The sequence below is a fragment of the Myotis yumanensis genome, unplaced genomic scaffold (assembly GCF_028538775.1).
Source record: "Myotis yumanensis isolate MYYU_CA2020_CCGP unplaced genomic scaffold, mMyoYum1.0.hap1 SCAF_8, whole genome shotgun sequence".
Taxonomy (NCBI): Eukaryota; Metazoa; Chordata; class Mammalia; order Chiroptera; family Vespertilionidae; genus Myotis; species Myotis yumanensis.
In genome coordinates this window covers 30,350,358-30,376,587 of record NW_027223759.1, presented here as the reverse complement: position 1 = coordinate 30,376,587, position 26,230 = coordinate 30,350,358, and the positions used below count along the sequence as shown (strand labels likewise).

At 35.6% G+C, this 26,230-nt stretch overlaps 2 protein-coding genes across 3 annotated transcripts in view; one reads left to right on the top strand and one right to left on the bottom strand.

The window, feature by feature from the left end:
* The window catches only part of PSMD1 (proteasome 26S subunit, non-ATPase 1), an 85,809-nt gene that overhangs the window by 26,465 nt on the left and 33,114 nt on the right, over positions 1–26,230 (bottom strand). The window lies entirely within an intron of this gene.
* HTR2B (5-hydroxytryptamine receptor 2B) lies at positions 7,286–25,567 on the top strand. 2 transcript variants are annotated; one of them, XM_070422375.1, is made up of 4 exons: positions 7,286–7,718; positions 8,599–9,204; positions 19,935–20,135; positions 24,325–25,567. In XM_070422375.1, the coding sequence occupies exons 2-4, from the start codon at positions 8,682–8,684 to the stop codon at positions 25,212–25,214; spliced, it is 1,614 nt and encodes a 537-aa protein (XP_070278476.1). In that variant the 5' UTR covers positions 7,286–7,718; positions 8,599–8,681; the 3' UTR covers positions 25,215–25,567. The 2 variants fall into 2 exon arrangements, with proteins under 2 accessions (XP_070278476.1, XP_070278477.1); XM_070422376.1 differs by lacking the exon at positions 19,935–20,135.

Sequence of the window (26,230 nt, the reverse complement as noted above, 5' to 3'; positions counted from 1 at the left end):
GTCTCAAGGGCCAAGAGCTGAGAGTGTCTTCTATATTTCCATAAATTATTAGCACAGTGCTAGGCACTAAAAATAAAATAATTTTATTTTATTACTTAGTAAAAGACAAAGGGAGCCAAATTAAATTTATATTTAGAGACTTAACCAACAAGTATTTTCTACTAGCTTCAAAGCTTAATGGTTAACCACTGGGAAAAATAATCAAGCCCTTCAGTGTTCCTCTTCTCCCTTAATTTTATAATTCAGCTAGATAATAAAAGAAGGTAGAGTTAACAAGTCCCTGTCAGTGTTACTTGATAAGGGCTGAGTGTCTCTGAATTTTATGTGCTTTGAAGTTCCCAGTAGGGAGAGCAAATATAGGTCTAGGGAAGGCTGCTTTTAAAAAGTACAATACACACTGGAACAGGTAACTAAGTTCTGATTTGTAATTTCAATAAAATTTCTTGGCTTGTAGCTAATAGTCATCTTGCCAACGTTACTATTTGTACAAACCTTCCACAGAGTAGGAATTGTGCAAGGGCATATGCACAAGTCATTGCCACATCATCCGACCATAAACTGCACATACGAATTCCATTCTTTCAACATACTGGCTATTAACTACCATTTTTTAATTGAATATTTTCTGCAACCTCAATGTTAAATCATATTAATAAATCAAGATGCTATCAAGAATATGGTGTCTTTGCTCAACTGGTGTGGCTCAAAAGTTGAGCATTGCCCCAGGAACCAAGAGGTCACCAGTTTGATTCCCAGTCAGGACACTTGCACAGGTTGCGGGCTCAAGCCCCAGTAGGGGCTATGCAGGAAGCAGCTGATCAATAATGTTTCTCTCTCATAGATGTTTCTATCTCTTTACCCCTCTCCCTTCCTAACTCTTAAAAAAAAAAATATGGTGCCTTTTTCTAATTTATCTTCTCCAGGGGAGCAAAAAGTACAGCAATATACATATATAGGCAGAAACACTGTTCTAAGAACCTGGGGTCCATCACAATGGGAATTTGGTGTGGCCATAAATCTCTGGTAGTCCCTTGGTAAAATTATGAATTTATAATTTTCATTAGGCAAGTACCATATGATTAACACAATGATACAGGAATTAAGATTATCCTCTTCACCACCCCTGTCCTGGTTGGTGTGGCTCAGTTGGTTGAACATCATCCCATGCACTGAGAGGTACCAATTTGATTCCCGGTCAGGGCAGGAGGCAGCAGATAGATGGTTCTCTCTCTCTCCCACTCTAAAATCAACAACAGACTCCAAATAATCTGAGCAGCACCCTACATTTCTAAGTACCTACTGAATATCATTAACTAAATACATTACAAACACCTCAATCGACATACAGAAAAAGGAATAAGGAATACGCCTCCCTTAAATTGCTTCTCCCACCATGATCATTCATCTATATACCCAAGAAACTCACACCTTCAATTATTTTAATCCCTCACTCCCCACATCTAATCTGCTACCAAGTCAAGTGAAACCCTTAAATTTTGTTTCTGTTTCCATTACAGGTTTCAGGCCCAGATCATCTCTTACTGGAAATAATACAGTGATTTCTTAAATTATCCTTCCTCCTCTTTTCCTCCTTGCCTTCAGCTGTGGTAGAGAGAACATGGGCTTGGAATTAGAAAGACCCAGATGTGAATGCTAGTGCAGACATTTATTAACAGAGTGGCAATCACTACATCTCTCTGAACCTTAACTGCTTTATCCATAAAATGATATCTGCTCTAGTTAATGCATGCTGGCGAGAGTTGGTGGTGTGGTATCTATAGAACAAAAGCCTAAGCGACCTTTACAGCAGAACCAGGACAACTGGTCGCTATGATGCACACTGACCACCAGGGGGCAGATGCTCAACGCAGGAGCTGCCCCCTGGTGGTCAGTGTGCTCCCATAGTGGGAGCGCCACTCAGCCAGAAGCTGGGCTCACGGCTGGACTAAGGAGCAGCGAGCAGGCGGGCAGTAAGGAACCCAAACTTATTGGTTTCCCACCAATATTATTATTGGTGGGAAACCCTCTGTGTCCCCACAGATTTCTAGTGGAAGTGGTCTTGTGGTGTCATGAGAAAAGGAATTTGCTGAGACTGACACAGGAGAATGAGTGGCATTTATTTGAGTGGAATTAAACCCCTGAGTTTCCAAGCAGGCGAGAGGGTGCAGGCCAGGCTGAGGGACTTCACCCCTCTCCCCCCCACCGCCCCCACCCAGTGCACGAATTTCGTGCATCAGGCCTCTAGTAGTATAACACTATACTATAATTACTGAAATCTAGACATATAACTGAACTTGTCTTTGGGTCAGAACCAGAATTTGGTTACTAGTATGCTATAGTTTGGACTCTTATTTTGGCATACAGAACACTTAGCCCCTTGTTTTTTAAGCAAGGACAGAATATTACAGGGGAAACAGATTCACAGCAAAGTGCTTATCATAAATGCATCTTAAAACTACATTTTACTAGTACTTTATGATCCTCACTTGTTAAAAATTATACTTAGAATAGGGCATTGACAACTTCATGAGATTTAGGAAAAAGAATGTTGCCTGGAACACAAACACTGGGAGCTTTACCTAGTTGATTACCATAAAGACTAAAATAGGTTGTGAGGGCTATAAACTCAAAAGCACATAAAAAATTCTTGTAGATTTCTCAGTCGAATAACAGTTCCAACTCTGAAACATTCTTCAGGAAAGTGTTAAGGAAGGACACATTCTTTAATAAATTAGCTTAGACATTTAATCTCCTCAAAAGTACAAACCATAATATTCTTTGTTTACTTCCATTTTTCAGCAGGTAGCTCTTAAAGGACAATAGAATCTTTCTAAGCAATGATCAGAATGCAAACATTTACTTGCATGTACTAGTATATATGAAACTTTAAAAAAGTAATGGTTAATAAATGAATAGAAGATAAAATCATGTCATCATCATTTTGCAACTTGGAATGAATTAATGGATCTCAATGATCAATGACTACAAACTTCATAAAACAAGAAACAATTAGACCTTATTGTACATTGTTAGCCCTACCTCACCAAAGAGAGAGGAGAGAGAAATTGAACCAACTATCAATTTAAAGAAAATATAGAAGACCAACATACACATATTATACATAAGGTTGCAATCAGCAAAATCCATACTGTGGGAAATGACAGTAATGATGACGTGGTTTCTTCAACAAACTGCAAGGAGTGGGGAAGAGAGAGGGGCAAGGAAAGGCAAGAGAAGGAAAGATACCTATAAAATAAAATTAAAAAAATACACCAAGTCTTTAATTTCATTAGACGCTCTTTCAGTCACCCTAATAAAAGGGTAATATGCAAATTAACCGTCACACCATCACAAAGATGGCGGTGCCCAGTCCTCTCAGCTGTTGGAATCCCCCACTCCTGGGAGGGTGAGGGAGATGGGGGCGGAGCCGGCTGCTGAGAGCGGGCAGTGTGAGCGGCCTGGTGGAATGCTTGCTTTGTTGCCACGGTGACGAGGCAAGTGTTCCACCCTGGCTGCAGAGGACCTCTGGGCCGTGGAGAGCTTCTGGGCAGTGGGCGCGAAGCGGCCAGGCCCCGCAGAGAGCTACTGGCACACAGTTTTGTGCGCAGGGCTACTAGTTTTAAATAATTCTGACACTCCTTAAATCTTAGCTTTTCTATATAAAGTTATCTCTTAGATAATATTATTATTGGTGGGAAACCCTCTGTGTCCCCACAGATTTCTAGTGGAAGTGGTCTTGTGGTGTCATGAGAAAAGGAATTTGCTGAGACTGACACAGGAGAATGAGTGGCATTTATTTGAGTGGAATTAAACCCCTGAGTTTCCAAAGGCTCCTCTCCCTCTGTCCCGCCATGGATGAAGTGTAGCTGTGTCTTTAGCAGAGCTAGGATTATTGCCGTTTGCTCAAAGTTTCTGTTCCATTTTTGCACAGTCCAATCAAGCATCAGGCTAGCTTCACTTGTGTTCCCAGCTGCAGTTCATTAGTGCATTGCATGTGGGGTCTACATGGCCATGGGCCATGCGACTTCTAGGAACACAGACGAATGCAAGGAAGCAGGAGGCCTTGTTGAAGTGAGCTAATCTTAGCTCTACCATGTCTGTATTATAATTATCAATATACTAGAGGTCCGGTGCACGAAATTCGTGCACGTGTGTGTGTGTGTGTGTGTGTGTGTGTGTGTATGTGTGTTTTTCCTCAGCCCAGCCTGCACCCTTTAGCACTCCAGGACCCCTTGCTCCTTACCGCCCACCTGCTTGCTATTCCTTAGCGCTGCCGTGGAGGCGGGAGCCCGGCTATTCCTTCACTCGCCAGCCGTGAGCCCGGCTTCTGGCTGAGAGGCACTCCCCCTATGGGAGCGCACTGACCACCAGGGGGCAGCTCCTGCATTGAGTGTCTGCCCCTTGGTGGTCAGTGCACATCATTGCGACCGGTCGTTCCCGCCGTAATGGTCGCTTAGGCTTTTATTATATAGACTAGAGGCCCAATGCATGAAATTCGTGCAAGAGTAGGCCTTCCTTCTCCCGGCTGCTGGCACTGGCTTCCCTTTGGCACCCGGGACCCAGGCTTTCCTCTGGCAGCCGGCAGGCACCCGTGATCCCGGCTTCCCTTGCAGCCTTGGCTTCATCCAGAAGGTTGTCTGGTCTAATTAGCATATTATGCTTTTATTATTATAGATTTGTTTGTATCACCATAAGCTTATAAATTACATACGGGTAGAAAATGTTTACCTTGTTCATCTCCACAGCAAATAGAACTAAACGAATACTTCACAAATGAATGAATATGTAAGGGACAAAATGTGCACATTGTTAAAAATTTCTTGATGGTTGATGCTTGAGAGGTAAAAAAATATCCTTGGCTCAGATTTCAGTTGTCCTCCTAGGCCTATAAAAGATAGTAGACTATCTTTTAAAGTCAAAGATAGAATTTGTTCAATAAATTAAAAAGGCATCAGAAAATTCAGTATTTTAGAAAAAACGCACCAATTAAATTTTTTAGTTATTGTTAAATTAGAGTCTGAATCTCACCTTTAAGCTACTTTAATTAAAATTTATCTGGAGTTCTAGGTAAATGAGAAATTCCACACAAATGAAGTTTTCACATATTTGAAATGTTATTCGACCTTTAAGAACGATACTTTATATCATTTTGAAAGGAAATATTTTTTAAAATGCATGTTACAGCCCAGACTGTGTGCTCAGTGGTTGAGCATCGACCCATGAATCAGGAGGAGACCAGTTTGATTCCTGGTCAGAGAACATGCCTGGGTTTTGGGCTTGATCCCCAGTAGGGGGCGTGCATGAGGCAGCCAAATCAATAATTCTCTCTTATCATTGATGTTTCTATCTCTCTCTCCCTCTTCCTTCCTCTCTCTGAAACAAATAAAAATATATTAAAAATAAATAAAATGTATGTCACATGATTCCTGCCATACAAAAAAAGCTGAAGATGATTTAACCTTTCAAGTGTGGTAATCACCACTATGACATCAATTATTATATCACATATCGTTGTGGAAGGCTGAGTAATATGAGAGCTATAAGTCTCTATTCTGAGTAGACCTACATAACTATACTTTTTAATTCCTGTTTTTTTCAGTTGACTCTGTCTGCCATTATTAAAGTGCTTGTCCAATTTTTAATTTGTTATTCTCCTCTGGACTTGGCAGGGAAACGTGTATTAAAACTGTCTCAAGAGTGAATTTATCACTGAACATTCTTTTGTAATATTTAGATTTACCACCATGTGCAAATGTTATTTTCACTAAGGAGGGGAAGAGATAGTTTCTGTGTGTGCATACAGCAAAAAAGATCTGGAGTAGGGACTTACAAACTGCCTTCTATCTAACACGAATGAGGTTTTAGAGCATGATTTAGTTATTTGCCAACTGAGATATTTGTCTACCCTTTTATTTATCTCTTTATTATTCTGCTTTCTTTGATTCTCAACTATGCTTCTAATAATTCGGGATTGCCAAATAAGTGGTTGTAATAATTAGTTATGCTCCTTAGCCATTAAACTAAAAAAATTAAGAATAATCTAAGTACTGCCCTAGCTGGTTTGGCTCAGTGGATAAAGTGTTGGCCTGCGGACTGAGGGGTTCTGGGTTCGATTCCAGTCGGGGGCACATGCCTGGGTTGTGGGCTCAGTCCCCGGTGGGGGGCGTGCAGGAAGCGGCCAATCAGTGATTCTCTCTCATCATTGCTGTTTCTCTCTCTCTCTCTCTCTCTCTCTCTGCCTTCCTCTTGGAAATCAATTAAAAAAAATATATATAAAAAGAATAATCTAAGTACCAATTTTAAGTACTTTCAGTTAAGATTCCTTTAAAAAAGTGAGTGAATGTGTGTGGGAGGGGTTAGTATTGACAAAGTATAATAATAATAATAATAATAATAATAATGGTTAGTATTTTATAATATACAGAATATTTATAAAAATTTGACCTATAAACACAAATAATGAAGGTTTACTTCATACAAGTCTTTTCATTGAATACATTGGTGCTGCTATTTCAATATGATGCCATTTGTTTTGCAAACCTCTATCTACCTGTGTAAGCACAGAGGCCAAAATGTAATTTCATAATAAAACAGTATTAAAAAATATTTCCATATTCCTAAAGACAAATTCTGGCACACTAAATCCATCTGATTGTTCTTGAGTATTATTTTATTTGTTTTTACCTCAAATTCTTAGCAAATATTTTTTCTAAAATATTGAATTTTGAGTTTTAAAAAAGTAGCAAATATTTAATAAAATCTGAAGTGCTCAGTAGAACTGAAATGAACCAAGTATTTTCCAGTAACTACCACACAAACTAAGAAATATAATTTGAAACAGTAAAAGGGTATAAGTACTACCAGTAATCAAAGTAATGAAATAATTTTAAAATACAAGTGACCTATGATGATCTTTTAAAAAAGGAAACTGAAAATGCTGAAGTTCTAGATAACATAGCTGCTAAGATTTTTAATATCCATTTTCTGCAATAAAGCAGAAATATATTTCCATTACATATCACATGCTTTCCCCAACATACCTGTGGAAAAACAAAAACTGTCAATGAACCAACTCTCAAATTCAGAGGCCATTTGTTTAAAAATAAGCAATGAAAAAGTTTCTGCTAAAACTTATGTATACATGTAGAATCCAGACCTTCCTGTGCTTTTCTATATAAGGCTGCAACCAGAGCAAATTATGTTCCACAGCGAAGGCATAAAAAGCTGGGTAAGAATCTTGTTTCACAGCTACAAGTTAGAATTCTAGAAACTGCTATAAGGCTCACAGGGCAGACTCTTCTCTTCACAGAAATAAAAGCTCTACAATCTCTAGATTGTGTCTTACTTTTTCTCAAATGGGAAAAACAGCCCAGGGTTAATACACAACAAATCTATCTTAAGCTAAAACAACAGAGTTTATTATAATTCCCCAAATATTAAAGAGAGCTCTTAAGAATATAACTTGAATAAGGGTCATGAACTAGTTCAACACATTTCACTGGTGATTTTATTAATTATAATGAATGCTGCTACTCCCTAAAAATGAATATATCAAAGAGGAAATAACCTCCTTGGCATGCTTACAGCTATACAACACATTAGTTTCATTATTTTCAAGTGCCAGTGCTGGAGGCTCAGAATAAGTCAACGGGAGGAGGACTGCAGTCACAGCAGCAAGCAGGTCTACTGAGCAGATAACGGAAACAAGCAAATAAGAGGTAAGTGTTTAATAAATAATAGAGTTAATATATTTTTTCTTCAAAAATTGTGCTTCTATAATCTTTCATTTTTATTTAGTTTAAAAACCAAAATGAAAAATTTACCAATGTTAAATGGAAATTTTTTAATATGGGATCTGTAGATTTTATGAATAAATGGTTTAATCTTCCTCTTAGCTTCCCCTCCTTTCCAAGGAAACTGAGAAAGTTAAGAAAAAAAAAATTACTATTTAAAACAAACAAAAAACTGGTTCAAATCTGGCAAAAAGTGATACACTTGGAAAAAAATATCTGTTGCAGAGACATGCTTTCTTTACAAGATGAAATTACTAAAACAATTATTTGGATCCTAGTAATACCTGTATTTTTTTCCCTTCTCTCAAACTAAAGAAATCCTAAAATGCTTTATGAAAACAGCATTTATATCAGTATTAAGATAAGCCTTGTCCGAAAAATAAAAATTTCTAGCTGGTAAAAAATTTACACTTTAGGTGGGCTGAGAGTGTTTCTAGGTGTGTGGCTGGCTAGTGTGTACCAAAAAGTTCCATTCAGAACTATTTAGTACTTTGATGTTTATATTCTTCTGTACATATTCTAAGGTAAAGTTAACAACTCGTATTTTATTATAAATCACTAAATCACTGAAATATCAGGAACATGTTTATGGAAACTGGCTGCACTGTCACAAATGCACAAGAGACCTACTGTGAAGGGAAAGGCTACTAAGTTCAAGTGTTTGTCCTGTTTTTATAAAGTAAATAAAATAACACAATCCACATATTTTATACCTAGGGAAAACTCTCAGACATTCCAATTCTAACACAACTCTACCACTACAGAAGAAAAAAAAAGAGAAACTAATAAAGTCTTTTTTTTACAGCTATCGTTTTCTTTCACTAAGCCTTCTGAAATGGGAGCCTCTACAGAATACTAAACTTGGGCTTTACCTACAGACATGGACAGATGCATGTGCGCTCTCATTTTAGAGAACTTGAAATTGTTCTGAAAGGAAGGAATCAACTTTGGCTTCAAGTATTTGGCATGAGTAAGAATGCCTTAAAAAAGCAGATGACCAGTTTATTTACTGACCATGCTGACCATTGCCTGGAATCGGATCAAATCACAGAAAAACAGCAAATGGCTTTCTCTTACAGAACATCTGAACAAAGCACAATTACTGAGCTCATTTTGCAGAGCTCATTTGATCACTTAATCTCTTCTAACTGGTCTGGATTACAGACAGAATCGATACCAGAGGAAATGAAACAGATTGGTGAGGAACAGGGAAACAAGCCACGCTGGGCAGCTCTTCTGATAATCATGTTGATAATACCTACAATTGGTGGAAACATCCTTGTTATTCTGGCTGTATCACTGGAGAAAAAGCTGCAGTATGCTACCAATTATTTTCTAATGTCTCTGGCAGTGGCTGATTTGCTGGTTGGATTATTTGTGATGCCAATTGCCCTCTTGACAATAATGTTTGGTAAGTATTTCACTTTGTTCCTGCCATCAAATCAAAGAACTATGATATACTATACTACTAAAGAATGAATACTTATTTAATCTTTAAAGGTGGACCTTGACTATTAAAACACATAGTGAGTAAACAGTTTGTTTTTTAATAATTTTCTATGGTAGTTTTATTTATTCATTAAACCATTTTTTATTTTTCAATTATAGTTAACATATTATATTAGTTTCAGGTTTTCTATGGTAGTTTTAAAAAGCAAAAATAATTTCTTAGAAATAATTCTACTCCCTCCTTAGCCTAATAAAATAATTTGAAGTCATCTAGCAATATTCATTGATTCTGCATACATTACCAAAAAATTATAGTGAAGAACAGACATATACTTCAACTTTCCCATTATTAATGCTTTTTTACTTGACAAAGCCATAGCTAGGACACTTCTGTAACAGTTATGTGCTGGGTTAATTATTAATGATAAGATCTTTGAACCACTAAATTTTAATTTAAATCACCATTTAAAATTAGAATTATTCTAAAATTTCTTGTTGTATCCTTTTATAGTTTGTGTAATTTAGACTCAAACACAATTCTTACACATGTGTCATGTTTAAGAAAAAATTATGTTTAGATGCTGAAGGAAATGGTCCGGCTCAGAGTGTCCATCAGATCTCTAGGTTATTAAAGTAAGTGACCAGCACCTGAGTTCTTACAAAAAATGTAGTCTGACACTGAAGTCTTAGTTTGTTATTATAAAAAGATAATATTAAAATGATATAAGTGGTTTCTGATTCAGGTATATTATCTTTAGTTATAGAATTTGAGTAAACACAAATAATTCTGCTGATGAATTATGAGGACTCCTAAGAATCAATATTAAGAGTTTATTTAACTTATTCAATGTTTGGTGTAAACTGGTATTCCCTTCATTAAGTGCTTAAGAAAAATAATTATTTGTAAGAGAATAGGGCTTCTTGGAATTATGCTTATATGGCAAAGACAAAAATATTTCAGGTTATAGAAGTAAAATTTATTTAACTTCAATGCATATTAGGAGATGAAGAAAAACTGCCATTCAAAAATATTATATTCAGGTTGAAACATTACATTTTTTTACTTATAGAAAAGATATCTAAAATTAAGCACTTGATTCCCAAAATATAACCAAATGGTGATGAGCTGAAACTTCCCATTTTAAGCCAATATTTACGCAGGCTTTAATTTCTGTGGCAGAGCAATCAGTGAATAAGTTCTGCTGCTTTAATAGGTTCTCTAATCATTCATACTATCTATCCTCCTCCCTTTTATAAATTCATAATCTTTTGAATAATCTAGTGTTACACATAACCGTGAAAAATAATTAAGAAATCTTACTCTAAAAGAGAACCTAAACAATTTTGATTCTCAATAAAATTTAAAAGAAATACAGTAAATGAGGATTATGTAGGAACATTTATGCATATTTAGTAAAGGCTGTACAGGTACTGGATTCCAGTTCTTACCTCCATATACATAATTGTAGCCTTATATGTAAAATCATACTCCTTAAAGCTGTACTTTGCTAGGCATACAGAAAATGTTAAAATGTTCACCTCCTACTACCATAAAATTTAATTGATAAGTTAAATAAATGAGATTGAACAAGTTATGTAGAAGTAAATTTTAACTTTAATGTCCCGAGTCCATAAATATCAAACATCTACTATATATAAAATACTGTGGTAGGTATTTATAAATTATCAGCTAAATAGTTAAGGAATTTGAAAAGGCAAAGCTCCATAGTATTAAAGTGAGGTGACAAACAAAACACAAAAATAGATAAGAGGTAATTCCATGTATTCCATGGGAAAAGAATAGGTATCCAGCAGCTGAAAACTAAGGTTATATTATTTAAAGTTTTGGGGCCCAAGATATTTTTAGCAAAAAAAAAGTTAGCAGGAAATCCAACATATTTTAACATACGTAGAACATCTTTCTATTTATGTCCTAAATAATATATGTATTTTTAACTACATTACATTCTTTCAAGTATAGGGTATCCCCAAAAAATGTATACACACATTTTGAATAATTATAAAGGCAGTGTTTATTAAAATACATTTCATTTTCAAAACTGAGCTATTAGCTGTTAAAGTGTATATACATTTTTGGGAGGACAACCTGTATTAGTTAATTTTAAATTACAAAATAAAATCTTTCATACCCCCAAACACTTTTACTATCAGTAATCAAGCTGTATAGTAGGGCTAGATTTTTTTTTAATGAATTAACCTGAGCACTTAACCACTATTTAAAACATTGCATTAATTCATTACTGAAAACATTGCATTTTTATGTGAAAGTATATGAAGAAAATGCATGCTGTCCTCTTTAAAGCTTCAAATCAATGCATTTAAAAATTGGGAATTGCACATATTATAAGACTTCAAATATTAAGAAATTTTGACGGCCCTTTATATGCTAATAATTAGTAAGACTTCCTAAATTAATTAGTAAGAATTTCTAACTTTAAATGGAACAGATTTTGTATACTTTCTCTCATTAGAGAGAATCCTCAGAACTTCTGCAAGTCTGTACAAACAAAAGTATCTCTAGTTCTATACACATAAAAAGTTAATTACCACTATGATGATGAGTGATTTTAGTTATTTCAGGGAAATTCAATTAAAGTAACAAAGAAACTTTATATTAGCTAATATTTTAATAAAATTAAGTTTTAGCCGAAACCAGTTTGGCTCAGTGGATAGAGCGTCGGCCTGTGGACTGAAAGGTCCCGGGTTTGATTCCGGTCAAGGGCATGTACCTGGGTTGCGGGCACATCCCCAGTAGGAGATGTGCAGGAGGCAGCTGATCGATGTTTCTCTCTCATCGATGTTTCTGACTCTCTATCTCTCTCCCTTCCTCTCTGTAAAAAATCAATAAAATATACTAAATAAATAAATAAATAAAATTAAGGTTTAAAAAGAAGAGAGCACTGAATTTTAAAAAAGTGGCTCTTATACTATACCAAGGAATATTTTATTCCACCAATGATTTACATAATATTTGATTATATATTGTTTGAATTTTTATTTTACCAAGATTATGACTCCTGGCATAACATGGTTTTTCAAATGAGTTGTGCTCTGTCAACTTTTCTGTCACTTGTTCCTCTCTGGCTTTAACGCCCCTATTATACAGTTCTATTTATTTATTTTTACTGTCTTCCCTATACAAATCTAGGATCACAAATCAGTAACTTATAGCTTAAGTCCTGAAAATGCCTACATCAGAAATAATTAGGTAGGACACAAAGGAAAATAGAACAACATATGCTAATATAAAAAAGGATGTTCACAGTGTAAGAATTTCGCTAAACGTTTCCTTTTCTCATTATATAAATATTAGAGGCCCGATGCACAAAATTTGTGCAAGGGGCTCGGCCCTCACAGCCCCGGCTTCGTCCGGAAGGACATCTGGAAGGTCATTCGGCTGTCTGGTCTAATTAGCATATTACGCTTTTATTATTATAGATTTACAGCATTTGGTCATCCATTGGTCATTATTGGTTTATTTATAACTTAAATTTTAATCCATGTCTCATGATCTGTAAGTTAAATATTATCTGTGGTACAGTTGAAAGAGGATGTATAAAATGGCTAAAGGAAAAAAAAAATGGCTAAAGGATTGGGGGTGGGGGGCAGTGTTTGAAGAAAGACACCCAGGCTTTGAATCCTGGTCTCCTATGTTGCCTTAGGTAAATCACTTAACATATCAGAGTCCAATCACCTTATCTGTAATATTGGTTTGCTAAATCTTACATTGCAGGTGTCTTGTGAAATTGTCAAATAGGGCCCAGGACATTATAGGCACTAATAATTGGCAAGTATTATCAGTATAGTATGCAAAAGGGTTTATATCCTTAAATACGTCATTTAGTTTAGATATGATTTAGTTAGATGTGTGTCTGAACAGAGAGGAAACAGATGTATACTAGTAAAATTTTAAAAAAAAATCAGTTATAAATTTATGTAATAAAAAATCAGTTATAAATTTATGTAATAAAATGCTGCTCTATCCAATTATTAAATGAGGGAGCAAAGCAATTAAAGGCACTTCATTTTGGAAAGCGGAAAATTTAAAAACCAAGGAAAATTTTTCATAAGTATTAAATCACTTGAAACATTTTAAGCACTATTATATCAGACATCTAACCCCAGAATATTTCATATGCTCAAATGTAGCGGAAAAACAACAAATACAAAACAGAAGCTTCATAATAAAAATTAAAGCACTTATCTATGTCTCCCTTTTCTGGAAAGTAAAGATGAAAACAAAAATTTCTGAGATTAAAAAAAATGTATACTTGAAAACTATGTCTTTTTTGGATTTGTCCTGCTCTAATCTGTTCATGAACTGTTTACCTTTGTGAACTCCACAGCACAGCCCCCTAGGGGGAAAGGCTTTAAAAATAAATACGTACGTGGTCTTTTAAATCCTCCAAAGGGAACTATTTTATGGTCCAGACTTATAGATTACTGTGAATTATTTCCTAAACTGATGACATAACTCAGTTTTCCAAACTAAAAACTTACCCAAAGGGCAAGCAGGTTTCAGAAAAAGGTGCGGACTGAAGGGTCCCAGGTTCCATTCTGGTCAAGGGCATGTACCTTGGTTGCGGGCTCGATCGCCAGCCTTGGTCAGGGTGTGTGCAGGAAGCAACCAATTGATCTGTTTCTCTCACATCGATGTTTCTCTCTCTGTTTCTCTCCCCATCCTTTCCACTCTCTAAAAATCAATGAAAAAAATATCCTCGGGTGAGGATTAACAAAAAAAAAAAAGAAACACACACAAAAAACTACTGTTTTTTGCAAAAACAAAAACAACAGGCATGGCAATGAATATATGTTATTTGTGTGTCTTTGCCATTTATATACAAAATAAATTCAGCTTTAATAAAAGGCACATTTTCATTACAAATGAAAAGTTAAACCGGTAAACATGTTCTCATACCCTCTTTTTGAAGTACAGTTTTAAGTTCAATTGGATGGAGGCAGGAGATAAACATACTAATTTTATACTGATGATATGGGTTACTGTTTCTAAGTAGGAGTGTTTTAATGTCTGGGCTAGTTGGCTAGTTTCTGTCAAACAATAGTAGTACATTCATTGAGTGTTTTCTCTATGCCGGACATTGTTTTAAACACTTTACATTTATTATTGCATTTAATCCTCAAAGCAACCCTATAAAAATTATTATCATCATCCCTGCTTTATGAGAGGACATAAAAATAAATAAATAACAAAGACATGATTTGAACCCAGGAGAACTGACTAGAATTCACACTCTTAATATGTATTAAACTATTTCCTCAAATGAAATGAGAAATTATTTCAACCAAAAATGTCACATCCAACATACATATTTTAAATCACTCTAACAAGAGGACCATAGAATTTTCTCTAGGGACAAAGGCAGGACACCCAGTGTTTTTTAAAAGTTGTATTTCATATTAAATGATACAGAATAACTGGGTCTTAACCAATACGTGTATAAATTCTTAAATATTAGACCTATGCATATGATGTTGTTGAACCTTCTCTGGGAGACAAATAGAAATGTATGTAACTGAATGGCAATTCTATCACCCCTTTGGCATGGTTGTATCTAAAGCATACAAGTCCTCATTTTAGACAACAAAACACTTGTGCTACTAATATTTTTTAAATGTTTATGAAAATTTATTTGAGCCAAAGAGAGGATACATCTGGAAGCAAGATCTCAAAAGACGGAGATAAATACTTCCTATGCTACGAATATTTTAGGTAAATAATGAGCTGTCTATAACCTAAGACTCATCTAAGACTTGTTTTGCTTCTATAATTATCAATTTGTGATTATTTCAGGCACTCATAGAAATGCAATTATTCAAACCTTATTGAAATTAAATTCTCTTGAGTTTAATTTGGAAGTGGGTGGGGGAAAGAGGTACACAATGAGATATTTTTCAGAGAAAAGTTGTGTGCTTTCTTTTTGCAGGACAACAAATGCTATATAATTTAAATGTTTTCCACCTTCTGTTGTTTTTATGAAGTCAAATTTAGAGTCCCAGAGTAGCAGTAATTTTTTTATAATATGTTTTCATTGATTTTTAGAGGGGAAGGAAGGGAGAAAGATAGAAACATCGATGAGATGAGAAACATCATCAATCAGCTACCCTCCACTTGCCTTCCTACTGGGGATCGAGCCTGCAACTCAGGCATGTGCCCGGACTGGCAAATCCTTCCTGGGCTAACACCCAACCTCTGAGTCACACTGGCCAGGCAGGGTAGCAGTAATTTAACTAAACTGTCTGATAACTTATTTCCCATAGATTGACTCTTAGATACACCTTTCTTTCTTTTTATGTAAATCTGCAACTGTTCCATTTTAAATAAGTTCTTATGGAAATAAGCTGGACATAATACATTACAACAAATAAATGAAACTATAAATCGTTAAAACAAATTTTAACTCCTAATAAAAACAACATAAAGTTTTGGAATAGTTAACCTATCTTGCCATGTCAACTGAATCTTTTATAGTTATTCTGAATAGTAAGAAACCTTTCTTACCTTGAGCCTATGAAATTAATACTGAAAAGATAATTTTAGAATGGAAGCATATGGACTAGAAGAAGTCCCTTTATAAACCGAGAATGTCTAGAATTGTTTTTAATTTGTATAAATTCTTAGATTACCTGAATCTATTTAGGCAATTAAATAAACCTTTTTTTCTTTTTGCTTTGTATAAAAGATTTCTATTAATATAAGTCATCTATTTATTTTATGTTAGTTTCATAAAATGTCTATTCACTAGTATTTCATAAAACTTGGAATCATAAAGCTTAATCCAAATGATCCATCTCTCTTAATCCTAAACCTCATAGTCTCTTTCTTTCTTTTCTTGTTTTGTTAATCCTCACCAGAGGATATTTTTTCCATTGATTTTTAGAGAGAGTAGAAGGGTCGGGGAGAGACAGAGAGAGAAACATCAATGTAGAGAGAGACAGCACGCCTCCAGGACTGAAATCAAGCCTGCAACCAAGGTACGGCGCCCTTGACTGGAACTGAATCAGAACCCTTCAGTCCACTGGCCAACGCTCTAACCAATAAGCCAAACCGGCTAGGGCAGTCTCTTTTCTTTTCAGAGAAAATTCTCTTCCATGCCTCCATATTTCTACTATTTTCAATACGAAAGCATTGAATCAACAAAATTATAGCGATCTGAACTGACTTTAATACATATTTCCTGTTCCAAAACTGGAGTTATAAAATAAACTCATTGGAAAATGAGGCTAACGAGGCTTCATAGGTTTAATTAAATTAGCACTAAAGAACTTTCCCTCTTAGCCCACAATTAGGAATATGTGGGTCAGATAATATAATTCCAAAGACATGGAGAGTTCTTTGTGGCTTCTCATTCATGGCTATTAGATTTATGATTAAAATTTTCCAGATCTTTTTTTTTTTTATACTTTTTTTATTGATTTCAGAGAGGAAGGAAGGAGAGGGAGAGATAGAAACATCAATGATGAGAGAATCATTGACTGGCTGCCTCCTGCACAACCCACACTGGGGATCAAGCCTGCAACCCAGGCATGTGCCCTGACCAGGAATCGAACCGTGACCTCCTGGTTCATAGGTCGATGCTCAACCACTGAGCCATGCCAGCCGGGCTCCAGATCTTAATTTTAAAAAATATAACCCATAGTTAGAATAGCTAAATAGGCAAGTTTAAAAATTATTTGCAACCCATTAACAAGAACTTATATGCATATATGCATAACCCATGGATAGGCAGTAGTGCAGGGAAGGCCTGGGAAGGGGGTGGGAGTGAGGTGGAGGGGGTCAATGGGGAAAAAAAAGAGCAAGCATCTGTAGTACTTTCAACAATAAAGATAAAATTTAAAATAATAATAAATAAAAATAAATAAAGCCTAAGATACGACATTAATTATCTAGCTTTTACAATCCTTAACTATGATCAGTATCTGTGGATGCAGCCCCAGACTTGAGCATTTTTCTATTTTCTACTCATCCTCAATCTAGAACTTTAGGACAGTTCAGAACACAGCTCACTGTAAGCAGTTTACACTGCAAAACTCTTAATCACACGCGACTCTGTTCCCTCTACTTAGACCAGTTTGCTTAAGCTCAGGGCAAACATTGCTACCTTGGACTGCATTGGTCTTTTCCCACTAATTAACAGAAATCTGAATAAGACAGCTAAAAGGGAGAAAATTTAATTGATTCTTTCTACACACAAATTTTTCTGCCACTCTTTATTTTGAGATTTCCCGTAAGTTCCTTTCTGAGGCATTCTGAGTGCCCAGCCTACATTAGTTAATATCAAGCCAGACACAACCTTTCCCAGGAAGTCTTCGAACAGTGTTTCTTAAACATTAATTGCATACATATCATCCTGGTATCTTGTTCAACTGCAGAGTCTGATTCAAGTGTCTGGGATGAGGCCTAAGAACTTGCAGCTCTAACAAGTTCCCAGGTTATGCTGATCCTTGCTGATCTGAAGAGCACACTTTGAGCAGCAAGGCTTGAAAGAAGACTTTCAAATTTTGATAATTAAATGATCCCTCTCATATTCAGAGACTTAACTGTATCTGAATTTACTCATCTGCAAAATCAGTGATATAATCTCTAAGGTCCCTTCCAGCTCAGTGACTCTATAATTTATTATCTTCATCCCTTATCCCTACCCCCAGTTCAGTAAAGTAGGAATGATATAATAGTAATTTACTTAAGAATATGAATTACTCCTTCCACCTGATACTTTAATCCTTTTTCTAAAGAAGCTGCTGAACATGGAATCAAATATCACGCAATAATTTACCCTTTCTGAACAAAAATTCATACTGATTTTGTTATTACGTTCCTAAGAAGAAACATTTTATTTTATTTTATTAAATATATATTTTGTTGATTTTTTACAGAGAGGAAGGGAGAGGGATAGAGAGTTAGAAACATCGATGAGAGAGAAACATCGATCAGCTGCCTCCTGCACACCCCCTACTGGGGATGTGCCCGCAACCAAGGTACATGCCCTTGACTGGAATCGAACTTGGGACCCTTCAGTCCGCAGGCTGACGCTGTATCCACTGAGCCAAACCAGTTAGGACAGAAGAAACATTTTAATATGTTGAACTGACTACCTTTCTGTGAAGTACCCAAATATTTTTTCACTGAAATCCTACTTGATTCTTGAAAAAAAAAAAAAAAAGTAACTAAATTCAAGTCTATAAAACTTTCTCTAAATTATGGTGTTTTTTTTTTGGCCCAGGACGCTAATCTCTCTCTACCCCTAGGCTTCTTGAGTTTAAACAGTTTACAATAAAAGGGCTGGTTGGTGCTCTGAAATCCTGAGAAGTTATCTTTGTCCTCCTTCAATTATCTCAATCATCTTATGCCTGTCAAAGTTAGATACACTTGCAAAAACCAGGAAAAGTAGTTTATATTTTGTCAGCGGACATAGGACAAGCTGTAAAAAGGATTTATTTAATCCTCACCTGAAGATATGTTTATTGATTTTAGAAAGAGAGGAAAGGGGCGGGAGGGAGAGAAGGGGAGACGCAGAGAGAGAGACAGCAATGTGAGAGCAGAACATAGATGGGCTCCCTCATGCATGTCCCCTATCAGGGATTGAGCCCACAACCTGGGCATGTGCCCAGTCTAGGAATCGAACTGACCACCTTTTGGTGCACAGGATGACACCCAACCAACTGAGCCACACAGGCCAGCGTGGCTCATGAATACATTTTAGTTTGAAACTACAAATCTGTATGTGGTGGGTATATGCATAATACGTAATGTAGCAAATCTCTTTTGTATGGATACTTGTCTAAGTAAATTTATTGGAAAGCTATGTAGAATATTCAATACCATATCCAAAACCTTACATTTTAAAACAGTTTATATTTCTTAAATGCTTAAGACTGTATGAGGTATATGGTGTTTTTTAAAAATAAAGAGTTTGTTAAATAAATTAAGTACTATGTCTAATCCTGAGATTTTCTGTTTAAACCAAAAGTTTGTATCACTTATTTCATCTCCGTAACTTGAAGTGAATGATGGGACTTGAAAGGATAATAATCCACTTTTCCTCAGTATAACCTGAAGCCATTTCTTTTACAAACTTTATTTAAGAGCTATTTCTGTCAAAAAGAAAACTCAAATAATTTCACTTAATTATTTCACCAAATGAGTTTGCTATACAAGGTTCATGTTGCTAGTTATTGCTAGAAGTGAGCCCAAATCCCAGGCATCACTGATAATTTCATTCTAATACTCTTTTTTTTTTTTTTTTGGCCACATTACATTGCTTCCTCCATATGGTAAAAGATTTTCTTCTTATATAACAGCAGCTTAAAAATAAAATTTTATTTGAATAGCAAGGTCAAGTTCTAGGTGCAACATCCTGTAAATTTTTTAAAATCACAAAAGGAATAGACCAAACAGCAAAGGTCACAACAATGCTACACACTGATTTAGAAAAGGGTTTTAATTATAAGAACAAAAATATATTTAGAAGGTACCATCTGCAGAAATATATTTTTAATATTATTGATTCCATTATCTGAAGTTAAACATTATCTTGCAGTTTGTCATTAAATTTCAGGTAAACAAAAAAAAAAAAAGTTAAAAAATATGTAGCACTGAAGAAAAACTGCAGATTGAAGGTTGTCATTTTGTTTTGTTTTTCTTTCTTTCAGAGGCTATGTGGCCCCTCCCACTTGTTCTGTGCCCTGCCTGGTTATTTCTTGATGTTCTTTTTTCTACTGCATCCATTATGCATCTCTGTGCCATTTCAGTGGATCGTTATATAGCCATCAAAAAGCCAATCCAGGCTAATCAATATAACTCACGAGCTACAGCAATCATCAAGATTACAGCGGTGTGGTTAATTTCAATAGGTATGTCGGAAATGTCAGGGAGCAGGGTGGTGTATATAGCCTTTGGTTCCATTTAGCTAGAATTCCAGGCCTGGTGGGTTATGAAACTCAGCACAAAAAGTCAAGGCAGCTTACTGACACATCTACACAAGCTTCTATGCCATTACATTAATCATACAGCTTCTAAACTATACTACCAGCAAAAAGTATAAAAAAGCAGAAAAGTTCATGTCCTCAGAAAGATCCATTTTCATGTTTACTGATCTATCTTCCAGTTTTAATTTTGACATGCAGGAAGAGTAAGTCTAAAAAAACAGTTTTCATATTTGTTAACAGATCACTAAGGTCTAGGTAGCATACAGAATCCCAAAATATTAAAATAACAACAAGAACAACAAAAAAGCATCTTAAATCACATCTAAGAAGACAAATAGAAAAAAAAAAAACAGTCCAAGTATTTTGTATGCAGGTATCAAAGATCATAAATTCATCTTGGAAGCAAATATGTGTACATACTAAAGGCAGTAAATGTCTAAGTGTTTTGAATATGTTTAATTAGAAGTTTTAAGAGAGATACAAATGATGTTCAGAAATGATTTATAGAAAGCAATCATATTTCTTCTGAACAGTTTTATGGCTCTATGCCCATCTTCAATAGCTGCTATAATATAGTATCTTAGCATAAAGTACAGCATAAATAACTCAAACCTCTTATAAGTTAATATTAGAAAAACAAACAAATTCACAACAATTACTATGATCATTCAAGTCTTCATGGTATAAAATATTCAAAGAGGAAAGAAAAAAATCAAGAGATCTAGCATGCTAAAAGGAAAGCAAGAAAAGATGTGACTTCTCTCTAATCAGAAAAGAACACTGGGGCAAAAAAGCAAGACACTGAAATTAAACCTTTATATTCCTAAAATAATGACACCAGGGCCAAACCTCTTAAAAAGCCTGGAGGTAAAAGAAAGGAGTGGTACTTCTCTGGCTTAGGAAAAAAGTAGGGTCAAAGAAAAGTCTATTCAGAATGGAGAGATTTGCAAACAGTTTGGAGGGCAGAGCCTGATTGACAGCAGAAGAGGCTCCCCCAAAGGAAGCTAGGGAAAAGGCATGGAAGATACTAGGCGACAATTACCAATATTTAAAGTGGAGAGGAGGAAACCTAAAATAGTTCACTTCAAAAGACCCACATCTTTTGGGGTAGGGTGGGAAGAATAGGCAAAGGAAGGAAGAAAATAGGAAAAATGAATTCTTAAGAATTAAAACATTTGAAACTGTGAAATATGATCAAGCCAATATATATAAACAGCTTGTTGATAGATGTGGTGCCTCAATTAAGGTTGGATAACATGAATTTATAAATTGATCAAAATTGTATTGAGCATCTATGATGTGCCAGGTACTAAGACAACAAAGATGAATAAGAAAAAGAATCTTTGCCCGGCCGGTGTGGCTCAGTGGTTTAGCGTTGACCCATGAACCAAGAGGTTACTGGTTCAGTTCCAGGTCAAGGAACATGCCCAGGTTTCAGGCTCAATCTCCAGTAGGGGCATGCAATGTTTCTCTCTCATTGATGTTTCTATCTCTCTATCCCTCTGCTTTCCTCTCTCTCTCAAATCAATTTTTTTAAAAAAGATTTTAAAAAAAGAAAAAGAATCTTTACACTCAAGGAAGGAGATACAGAAATAAATTAGGCTAATACAAAGATATAAGTATGCAGGGAAAAAAAAATAATAAAAAGACCCCAGATTTATGGTGTTGGAAGGAATCTTACAAATCTACACTTTCCTTTTATATATGAGAAAAAATCTAGAGGTTTAAATGGTTGGCTTAAGGATTCTTACAGCTTTTCAGCACCAAGGCCAAGATCAATGCTCTTTTCATTTCATCACACTGTCTTGTAGAACCAATGACAATTTAGTAACTTTGTAAAAGAAAAGCTGATGATGGGGTTAGTTCGGTTTTTAAATTCTTCAAAGTACTAAAAAAGCTCACTTTCTTCTTCTGGATTTATGATTATCCAAGGTAACACTTGGCAATAGTAAGATATTAAAGGAGAATAAGAAGGGAAAGGTTTAAAAAGTACCAATGGAAACGTTTGTATTGGCCAACAATCTGGCTGAGAATGTAATGTGAGCCTTGATAAGGTTAACGGAATGTGAAAATAGAGAAGGAAGGATGGACTAGAGGTCAAGGTAACAGTAAACAGAAGTTCTACGGTAATAAAGATTAGAAGGGCAAGAAAGGGAAATATAAGAGTTCATAATTTTAGATAAGGGATAATTTTAAGTGGATTTAAAAAAGGCTTCAGAAGTGCAAACAATAATAATTGCAGTTGAGAAGTTCAAGAACATAAAATTAAGGTGTAAGGGTCAACAATGGGATAAGGTCATGGGAGATGTTAGCAATGAAACAGTGGAGAGGAAGACTATAACAAGGAGCTATCAAGCAAGATAACAAATGTCCAGGAGGTTGGTAGATAAATGGAGAATAGAGTGGTATAAGTCAATTAAATAGACTTTAAAAGGGAAATGTTTTTTTGGAAAGGAGAGTAGAATGATTACCTGGAAGTAAGACAGTAGAGCAGGGTTCAGCCAACTTTTTCTGTAAAGGGCAAAATAGTTGCCACAACTATTCAACTCTGCAGCAGAACAAAAGCAGCCATAGAAATACGTTAACCATGAGTATGGCTATGTTCCAATAAAATTTTATTTACAAAAAGAGAAGACAGGCCAGATTTAGCCTTCAAGTTGTAGTTTGCTGACCCCTAGTGTAGAATAGTTAAGTATACAGAATCCTCTTTCTGGTGATAGTCCTGCAGAAAAGTAGAAAAAGCAGTGGCCTCCACTGGAAAGGGTTTGAGGAAAACTTTCTTGTCAAGGGCTCTTTAGCTACCATAAAAAGGCTGTGCAGACAAAGGAGTACTTTTAGATTCATACAACACAAGGATTCTAGAGGTTCCTAAATATTAATTCAGTCTTATTTTAAAATATCTGCTCTTTCAAAGGGAAAAGATTCAGGCTAACCCTTGTGTTACTTGTCTTCCTAATAAACTACTCACTAAGCAAAATAATATTTAACTATTTAGAGTATTTAAAGTATTAGAAAATTAGCATGAGGTACATTTCTTTCATATCTATTAGAGGAATTCAATCCTAAAATAAATTTCATGATTCACATAGTCTCAAAATTTTAAGAAGCATTTTTTAAAAACAATGAACCCTTTAGTTTTCCCTAAGAAGAAGGAAAAGGTTAAAAGACATTCATAAACATCAAAAGGTAAAACTATCTGTTAAAAGAAACCATGTAATGTCAAGATGATACTGATTCAGAATTAATATGTTGTATGAACATACTCTGACAGCTCTTAGAACAGTGGTTCTCAACCTTCTGGCCCTTTAAATACAGTTCCTCATGTTGTGACCCAACCATAAAATTATTTTCGTTGCTAACTTCATAACTGTAATGTTGCTACTGTTATGAATTGTAATGTAAATATCTGATATGCAGGATGGTCTTAGGCGACTCCTGTGGAAGGGTCGTTCGACCGCCAAAGGGGTCGCGACCCACAGGTTGAGAACTGCTGTCTTAGAACAACTAACTACATCGAATAAGATAAAAGCAGAGTCTCTTGAATACCTTTTCCTTAAGCTGAGATAGATCAACAAACAAAAATAGATGATGAGAAGTAGAGAGTAAATGAAGACATTCTCTACTATCCTATGAACATATATTTTTAGGAAAGCTTTAATATAAACCTGAAATCACTAGCCAATGTCTGTTTAAAAAATAGATTTGCGCCGAAACCGGTTTGGCTCAGTGGATAGAGCGTCGGCCTGCGGACTCAAGGGTCCCAGGTTCGATTCCGGTCAAGGGCATGTACCTGGGTTGCGGGCACATCCCCAGTAGGAGATGTGCAGGAGGCAGCTGATCGATGTTTCTCTCCATCGATGTTTCTGACTCTCTATCTCTCTCCCTTCCTCTCTGTAAAAAATCAATAAAATATATTAAAAAAAAAAATAGATTTGCTTACTTAGGCTCTATTTTTCAAATCTTCCCTTGATTAAGTGCTTTGACAGATTCTGTATTGTGGGTACCAGGAATTACAATATACTAACCACATAAAGTCACTAAAATAAACTTTAAGAGGACCTAATCTAAGAATCAAAAGTCATAAAATTAATTTATCTTATTTCCTCTTTCTTAGGCATTGCTGTTCCAGTCCCTATTAAAGGGATAGAAACTGATGTGGGTAATCCAAATAACATCACTTGTGAACTGACAAAAGATCGTTTTGGCAATTTCATGCTCTTTGGCTCACTGGCTTCCTTTTTTATACCTCTGGCGATCATGATTATCACCTACTTTCTTACTATACATGCTTTACAAAAGAAAGCTTACTTGGTCAGAAACAAGCCATCTCAACGCCTAACGTGGCTGACTGTGTCCACAGTTTTCCAAAGGGAGGAAACACCTTGCTCCTCACCTGAAAAAGTGGCAATGCTGGATGGTTCTCACAAGGACAAAACTCTGCCCAACTCAAGCCATGATATACTTATGCGAAGAATGTCCACAGTTGGAAAAAAGTCACTGCAGACCATTTCCAATGAACAGAGAGCCTCAAAGGTTCTAGGGATTGTGTTTTTCCTCTTTTTGCTTATGTGGTGCCCCTTTTTTATTACAAACATAACTTTAGTTTTATGTGATTCCTGCAACCAGACTACTCTCAAAATGCTCCTGGAGATATTTGTGTGGATAGGCTACGTTTCCTCAGGCGTGAATCCTTTAGTCTATACCCTCTTCAACAAGACATTTCGGGATGCATTTGGCCGATACATCATCTGCAATTACCGGGACACAAAATCAGTAAAAACTCTTAGAAAGTGCTCGAGTAATATCTTCCGGAATCCAATGGCAGAGAACTCTAAATTTTTCATAAAACATGGGATACGAAATGGGATTAATCCTGCTATGTACCAAAGCCCAAGGAGGCTCCGAAGTTCAACCATTCAGTCTTCTTCAATCATTCTACTAGATACACTTCTTCTCACCGAAAATGAAGGTGACAAAACTGAAGAGCAAGTCAGTTATGTATAGAAGAAATGACAGTTTTCATTTAATATAATGATGAGTAGGATGATGAAGCAGATATGAATGAACCAAGAATTATGTAAAGAACTTAACTCATGTATCATATCATCTCTTTAAACTAAGAGTTATGTATTAAGAGTATCCAATTTTCTTTATTTGAACACAATTACTCGATGAAAAAATCATTTTGTACAGCTGCAAATTAAAATAATCCAGCACCCTGGTTAAACGTTGAGGTAGTCAAATGAAATAAAATTAAATAAATCAATACATCTCAGGCTTACAAATGTCTTCATAAGAATTTATTTAGTTCCTACTTGTATGCAAAGCTGTGCTACAAGTGAAATAAAACAAAACAAACAAAGCATTATCCTTGTCTTCAATGTCTTAAAAGCATAAGGTATAACAACAGTGATAGGAACAGAGGACTAGGAATAAGTGTATAAAATAATGATCACTTCTGGAGATAAGAAGTTAAGATTGTCATTTATAGTGTGGGTTAGTTAGTAGTCATAATTTTGCTTTCATCAGGAAATTGCCTTGATGGACGGGGTAGGGAGGACAGCAGTTGGATATCACACAAAATAATAGGATCTTAGAACTATAGCCGTTTATTAAATAGCTGATACCAGGGATCTATTCAGCAGAGGTGGGTCTACTAGAGGAGGAGAAAACAAATGAAATCACTTTTGGATACCTAAACCTTCTTAAATAACATGTGCAAGCTGGAGGCATGAGACCTCAATCCAGGAACCTAAACTTAAATGGTCTCGTAAGTTGAGATCATGGCTGCCAAAGCTTACCCAAAGACTTGGTTGAACTTCGGGCACAAACATTTTTTATTTACCCTCTCATTTTTTCATTTTGTACCACTAGATCTGGGAATAAATTCAATCTGTCATTTACTAGCTAACTGATTAGATTTAAAGATACTAAATTTCTCTGAGCTGCAGTTTCCTCATTTACATTTCATAGGGTTCTTATGGGGGTAAATATAGTAAATGGCAGACTATTCTTTTTAC

Bases quoted from the DNA above. Each gene is read 5' to 3' on its own strand.
- HTR2B (XM_070422375.1), top strand. From the start codon at position 8,682: ATGCATGTGCGCTCTCATTTTAGAGAACTTGAAATTGTTCTGAAAGGA. The intron at 9,205-19,934 runs GTAAGTATTTCA...TCTTTCTTTCAG, and splicing joins CCTCTTGACAATAATGTTTG to AGGCTATGTGGCCCCTCCCA. The intron at 20,136-24,324 runs GTATGTCGGAAA...CCTCTTTCTTAG, and splicing joins GGTGTGGTTAATTTCAATAG to GCATTGCTGTTCCAGTCCCT.